This window comes from Aulonocara sp. 'chitande type north' Nkhata Bay, linkage group LG14, assembly GCF_057382095.1.
Source record: "Aulonocara sp. 'chitande type north' Nkhata Bay isolate Kocher_YH1m ecotype deep benthic linkage group LG14, A_spYH_male_GT1.1, whole genome shotgun sequence".
NCBI lineage: Eukaryota > Metazoa > Chordata > Actinopteri > Cichliformes > Cichlidae > Aulonocara > Aulonocara sp. 'chitande type north' Nkhata Bay.
Genome location: NC_141357.1, coordinates 15303571 through 15311213, shown reverse-complemented (window position 1 = coordinate 15311213; position 7643 = coordinate 15303571). Strand labels below are relative to the sequence as shown.

The 7643-nt window shown below is 37.7% G+C and overlaps 1 protein-coding gene across 1 annotated transcript; it reads left to right on the top strand.

Annotated features, from left to right (window-relative positions):
* Nucleotides 1-151: 151 nt before the first annotated feature.
* On the top strand, nt 152-2912 carry LOC147314305 (uncharacterized). The gene has a single exon (XM_086261142.1). It carries the CDS (start codon nt 263-265, stop codon nt 2300-2302), a length of 2040 nt encoding a protein of 679 aa, XP_086117268.1. The 5' UTR covers nt 152-262; the 3' UTR covers nt 2303-2912.
* Nucleotides 2913-7643: the final 4731 nt, after the last annotated feature.

Below are 7643 nucleotides of genomic sequence, written 5' to 3'. Positions count from 1 at the left end.
TTAGACCCCCAAAATGGCGAATCGGGCCAAAATCCTTTCCACGCCCACCCCCGTGACATCACGCTCCAAAGCCCTATGACATCATATATCGTGCATGCAGATCAAAGGCGTCTGATCCATTCGAAAGGCATAAATAGGGGTGAGAATTGCAAACTTAGTCAGTTTATTCACAGCACTCGTGTTCGCAGCATTCAAACCTAAACCTGAGAAACATTTTGAAACAGTTGGATCATTTACACAGTTGTTTTATTAAGATTCCAACATGTCTCAGAGAAAACACAGCGAAAAAAGGCAGCCCAATGTGGATATTATAAATGAGGGCTGGAAAATAATGTTTAATCAAGCACAGGAGAAGATTTTAAACCTGATGACACAAAACAAAAGCAAATGTGCTGAATTAAGACAAATGTCCCACCTGCTTAAAGAAAAAGAAGCTATTAACCAGGAGCTCTATGGGAAACTCGAGCTTAAGAACCTGGAGACTGAGGAACTTAATAAATTAAAATACAAATGCAGTGAAATGCTAAGCAAGAACTCAGAGCTAGAGGGACAGAATAAGGACTTAAACTACAAATACAGTGAAATCCTAAAAAAGAACACAAAGCTCAGGGGACAGAATAAGAACTTAAACTACAAATACAGTGAAATCCTAAAAAAGAACACAAAGCTTAGCGGACAGAATAAGAACTTAAACTACAAATACAGTGAAGTCCTAAAAAAGAACACTGAGGTTGAGGAACGTAATAACAACTTAAAATACAAAAATGATGAAATCCTGAGAAAGAACACAGTGCTCGAGGGACAGAATAAGAACTTAAACTACAAATACAGTGAAGTCCTAAAAAAGAACACTGAGGTTGAGGAACTTAATAACAACTTAAAATACAAAAATGATGAAATCCTGAGAAAGAACTCAGAGCTCGAGGGACAGAATAAGAACTTAAACTACAAATACAGTGAAATCCTAAAAAAGAACACTGAGGTTGAGGAACGTAATAACAACTTAAAATACAAAAATGATGAAATCCTGAGAAAGAACTCAGAGCTCGAGGGACAGAATAAGAACTTAAACTACAAATACAGTGAAATCCTAAAAAAGAACACTGAGGTTGAGGAACTTCATAACAACTTAAAATACAAAAATGATGAAATCCTGAGAAAGAACTCAGAGCTCGAGGGACAGAATAAGAACTTAAACTACAAATACAGTGAAATCCTAAAAAAGAGCACTGAGGTTGAGGAACTTAATAACAACTTAAAATACAAAAATGATGAAATCCTGAGAAAGAACTCAGAGCTCGAGGGACAGAATAAGAACTTAAACTACAAATACAGTGAAATCCTAAAAAAGAGCACTGAGGTTGAGGAACTTAATAACAACTTAAAATACAAAAATGATGAAATCCTGAGAAAGAACTCAGAGCTCGAGGGACAGAATAAGAACTTAAACTACAAATACAGTGAAATCCTAAAAAAGAGCACTGAGGTTGAGGAACTTAATAACAACTTAAAATACAAATGCAGTGAAATGCTAAGCAAGAACTCAGAGCTTGAGGAACTTAATAACATCTTAAAATACAAAAATGATGAAATCCTGAGAAAGAACTCAGAGCTCGAGGGACAGAATAAGAACTTAAACTACAAATACAGTGAAGTCCTAAAAAAGAGCACTGAGGTTGAGGAACTTCATAACAACTTAAAATCCAAAAACAAGAAAATGCTCAAGGAACAGCACGTACTGGGTGGTTTCGGCCAAGGGCCTAGTGTCAACTTGGGGGAGAAATCGGAGCACTGTGCATGTTCCCCCAATTCATGCACCCAGCAACTGAATCATGAGGGGCCAAAAGATGCACCAGTGCCTGAGCCCACCAAGGACTCCACAAAGGAGTGTGACGTGTGCGAGGCTGAGCCCTCTGCACCTTGTAATGATGTGACAGTGGAAGCTCCACTGTCAGAGGAACAGTTGCTTGTTAAAGAGCTCATAAAGGCAGTAATCACACATGCCTCAAGAGAGGCAAATGTGTCGCCATCCGATGAGATTCAGCAGGGTCTCTTCATAGCTCTGTGGGCGCAACTTAAAGAAGAAACTCTAAATATAAAAAAAAAGAGGATCAAAAGTCTTGAAAAGGCAATTTTCAAAGACATTACAAAGGAACTGGGTATTACACCTAACCTTGTTACCATTACGTTGGCTGTTGCTTCGCCGTACCAACAAGTGGTGATTTCGATATTCAAAGACCACCTGTTCCGAAAAAAGCGAAACCGACTTGCAAGGTTTTTCGCATGGTGTGGAAAAACATAGGACGATGAAGACCAGCTACCAGAAACTGACAATATCTCCCAGACACTTTTGAACGAATTTAAAGATATTATATTTCCAAGAAAACAAAATGAATATTTAGAGCAATCCACAGGATTGCTCTAAATATTTCTTTTAAATTATTTGGACAGTTTAAGTGTATTAGTTGACATCAAAGTGACTCTTTAAATTGGCTAACAACAAACGATTCAAACAAGCTAATTTATTTCACATCCAATGAGTCACTTTAAAAATCCCACGACCGGTCGAGGCAGATGGCCGTCCCTCACTGAGCCTGGTTCTGCCGGAGGTTTCTTGCTTTTAAAAGAAAGTTTTTCCTCCCCACTGTCGCCGAGTGCTTGCTCAGAGGGAATTGTCAGATTATTGGGGTTTTATTTATTTTTTATCAACTAATACACAACTCGGGGCTCGCAAAATCTCTAGCCCGACGTCCCGGAGCTAGCGATATCTCCGGTCGGGCGACCAAAATCTATCTCAGCCCCGCCCGTCGGGTTATCATATAGCCCGACGGGCAATTTTGCGAGCCCTGCGATCTTATTGGGCATTCCAAATGGATTTTTTTTAATTCATTAATAAAGTCCTAAAAAGAGTATATTGTGAATATTGCATGTTTTCATTGTCACACAAATGTGTACATTTTCAGCCTAGACTGAACATGTGTGTTTGTCTTCTATTCAAAATCAAACATTTTAGTAGCAACTACTTTATTAAAATATGGCAGATGTTTTACTCTGATTACACAAACTTTATGTAGGAGTAGGTCACAGATAAGAGGTATTTATTTGTAAATTTGACCTCTGACCTCACAGAGATACAGGATGACAGGATATGTGATATTAGAATCCACATATATTGGTATATAATCTCCTAAATGTTGCCAATGGCCGTAAGGAACATAGCTCTAAATAACATTATCATCTTTTTGACCCTCACTATAGTCTGTATGACAAGTCAGAACAAAAGGTCGGAGGTCAAATGTGGCGTTAAATCCTAATGCGGTACATTCTTATGTTGACAATACACATCACACTTGTAAGAAAGTTATAAGTCAAATTATAAGGCTTTTTATAAGGTGTTTCTCTATGAAAGCAGTTAAGATCATTATGCAAATACATAGCCTCAGTATATTGGGGTCTGGAATAAAACTAGAATTAATTAAACTTCTCTGCTGCTTAAAGCTGCAGCGCCCGATTTACTTGCGTTGCCGGCTACTTCCGTGCAACTGATATAATGTGGGGGGGAAAACCCAAACACATTTATGCCTTTGTTATTAGGCAAAGGTATGCATTTATGGAGCTTTAACGTTTCTTGTAACCGAATTATGACGCTATCAGAAGGTTGCTTTCAGTGTGTAGCGCAGTCACGAATGACTACACGCATCACGATGGAATAATTAATGCCTACAGGTTTAGTATGTCTACTCTCGTTGTTCATGTTTGTTATAAGACTGTCGAATAGTAGTTAAAACAATAAAGACCTATTGTGCCAGTATCACCATGACTCTTTCTTGTTTGTGCAGAATAACGACTGAGAACATGGCATTTTAGCGCTACCAAAAAGTGATTGTGGCCTATAACTTGTCACTGAAACAATATTTCTGCTTCAAACTTGTTGGATATATTCCAGAAGGGTTACATGTGATATATTGTATCCCAAAACCTCTCCAAGAACTGCTGAATAACTTGTACAGGAACAATAACACTGATAATATGCCATTTTCAAGCTGCCAAAAAGTGATTGTGGCCTATATCTTGTCACTGAAACAATATTTCTGCTTCAAACTTGCTGCATGTCATTCTGAAGGGTCCTATGTGACACATTATATCTCAAACAGTCCCTTAGAACTGCTGGATAACCTGTAAAGGAACATTAACTTTGATAATATGCCATTTTCAGCCTGCCAAAAAGTGATTGTGGCCTATATCTTGTTAATGAAATACTATTTCTGCTTCAAACTTGCTGCATGTCATTCTGAAGGGTCCTATGTGACACATTATATCCCAAACAGTCCCTTAGAACTGCTGAATATGTCACAGGCTGGGTCTCTGACCCAGCACTCTGAGTTTATGTTTGTATTTGTCTCGTTTTTTTGTGTGATTAGTTTTGTGTCTTTTCCTATCTGTCTTTAGTTTGGGCTGTTATTGTTTATTGTTCCTCTGGTTTTCTATGTTTTGGGTTCTTGTATTATTCACCACGCATTAGGTTTGTTAAGTTTGTATTGTCATGTCTAGTTTTAGTGTTTCCTGTTTTATTCTGACAGTGTCATGTGTTCTTTGTTCATTGTATTTAGCTTTCCTCTCCTGGTCCTGTCATTAGGTTTATGTCAGTCAGCTGTTCCCCCATGTGTCTCCACTTCCCCTGATCACCTCATGTATGTATTTAAGCCCTTTGTTTTCTGCATGCCATTGTTGGGTCGTCTGGTTACGTCACAGGTCTAGTTTTTGGCTGTTATTTCCACGTTAGTCATAGTTTTAGCCTGTTTATTTCCACCTCAGTCATAGTTACAGTTTTTGGTCTCAGTACCGTTTAGTATTTTGTTTCTTAGTGTCTTGTCAGTTTACTTTGGTTTCCTGGTTTACTTCTGCCGTCATCTAATAAAGGATCACTTTTTCTGTTCAAACTTCAACTCCTCGTCCTCATCTGCTTTTGGGTCCTGTTTCCATTACACACCGGCGCACCCCGCCGTGACAGAATAACCATTAAGGGAACGATAAAACTGATAATATGCAATTTCCAACCTGTCAAAAAGTGATTGCCGCCTATATCTTGTCACTGAAACAATATTTCTGCTTCAAAATTGTTGGATATCCTCCAGAAGGGTTACATGTGATATATTATATCCCAAACAGTCTCCAAGAACTGCTGAATAACTTTTCAAATAACATTAATACCGATAATATGTCATTTTCGACCTGCCAAAAAGTGATTGTGGACTATAACTTGTCACTGAGATACTATTTCTGCTTCAAACTTGGTGGATGTCATTCAGAAGGGTCATATGTCAAATATTACATCTCAAACAGTCCCTCAGAACTGCTAAATTACCATTAAGGGAACAATAAAACTGACAATATGCAATTTTCAACCTGCCAAAAAGTGATTGCCACCTATATCTTGTCACTGAAACAATGTTTCTGCTTCAAAATTTTTGGATATTATCCAGAAGGGTTACATGTGACATATTATATCCCAAACACTCTCCAAGAACTGCTGAATAACTTTTAAAGGAACATTAACATTGATAATATGCCATTTTCAGCCTGCCAAAAAGTGATTGCCGCCTATATCTTGTCACTGAAATACTATTTCTGCTTCAAACTTGCTGCATGTCATTCAGATGGGTCATATGTCAAATATTATATCTCAAAGAGTCCCTTAGAACTGCTGAATAACTTGTACAGGAACAATAACACTGATAATATGCGATTTTCAAGCTGCCAAAAAGTGATTGTGGACTATAACTTGTCACTGAAACAATATTTCTGCTTCAAACTGGTTGGATATATTCCAGAAGGGTTACATGTGATATATTATATCTCAGCCCCGCAAGACCAAAAAAACCCCCATTTGTTTGTGAAGCATGCTGGTCAGAGGGTCGCTGTCAATTTTTCAATGTTTTTGAAATGTTTCTTGTTTTGTATCGTTGTCTCCTATAATATTTATTGGTTGTTTATTTGTTTATTAATTCATTAATTTATGTTCGTGTTGCTGTGTGTGTTTCTGTGTTGTTCACAAGTTCAGCTTTGATTGCAATTTTTTTGTAGGATGATTCAATTATTTTGTGTTTCCTAACATGTTAGCATAGTTACTGTATGCAAAGAATTAATATATATGTTGTTCCATGGTTTACTGGTGTTGAGCTTCCGCTATACCCCCTGTTTCTGGTCTATTTGTTAGTTTATTTTAACTGGTGGTTTCTTCTTTAATTGGATGTAATTGTTATTTGTTTTTGGTTTTCATTTCAATTAATAAGTGCTGTATTGGAATGACATTTTTATTACCGTTTGTTTTGTCTTTCCTATTACTTGGTGTTCCTAATGTGTTTAAGCAGATCTCCTCCCACCTGTTTCCATTTGGCCATTATCCTTTTTTTGTATTATTTTTGAATTACAACATTTTTGAAATTTGACGTTTTATGCACAGGTTGAAAATGACATATTATCGGTATTAATGTTCTTTTAAAAGTTATTCAGCAGCTCTTGGAGAGTGTTTGGGATATAATATATCACATGTAACCCTTCTGGAGGATATCCAACAATTTTGAAGCAGAAATATTGTTTCAGTGACAAGATATAGGCGGCAATCACTTTTTGACAGGTTGGAAATTGCATATTATCAGTTTTATCGTTCCCTTAATGGTTATTCAGCAGTTCTAAGGGACTGTTTGGGATATAATGTGTCACATAGGACCCTTCAGAATGACATGCAGCAAGTTTGAAGCAGAAATAGTATTTCATTAACAAGATATAGGCCACAATCACTTTTTGGCAGGCTGAAAATGGCATATTATCAAAGTTAATGTTCCTTTACAGGTTATCCAGCAGTTCTAAGGGACTGTTTGAGATATAATGTGTCACATAGGACCCTTCAGAATGACATGCAGCAAGTTTGAAGCAGAAATATTGTTTCAGTGACAAGATATAGGCCACAATCACTTTTTGGCAGCTTGAAAATGGCATATTATCAGTGTTATTGTTCCTGTACAAGTTATTCAGCAGTTCTTGGAGAGGTTTTGGGATACAATATATCACATGTAACCCTTCTGGAATATATCCAACAAGTTTGAAGCAGAAATATTGTTTCAGTGACAAGTTATAGGCCACAATCACTTTTTGGTAGCGCTAAAATGCCATGTTCTCAGTCGTTATTCTGCACAAACAAGAAAGAGTCATGGTGATACTGGCACAATAGGTCTTTATTGTTTTAACTACTATTCGACAGTCTTATAACAAACATGAACAACGAGAGTAGACATACTAAACCTGTAGGCATTAATTATTCCATCGTGATGCGTGTAGTCATTCGTGACTGCGCTACACACTGAAAGCAACCTTCTGATAGCGTCATAATTCGGTTACAAGAAACGTTAAAGCTCCATAAATGCATACCTTTGCCTAATAACAAAGGCATAAATGTGTTTGGGTTTTCCCCCCCACGTTATATCAGTTGCACGGAAGTAGCTGGCAACGCAAGTAATCCGGGCGCTGCAGCTTTAAGCAGCTGCGCGCGCTCCCGCGGACGGCAATCAGTTTCTGGCAGACAATCACTTTTTGGCACAACACCTGTCGTGCGATCGAACATTGCAGCCGACCACACAGCAAAT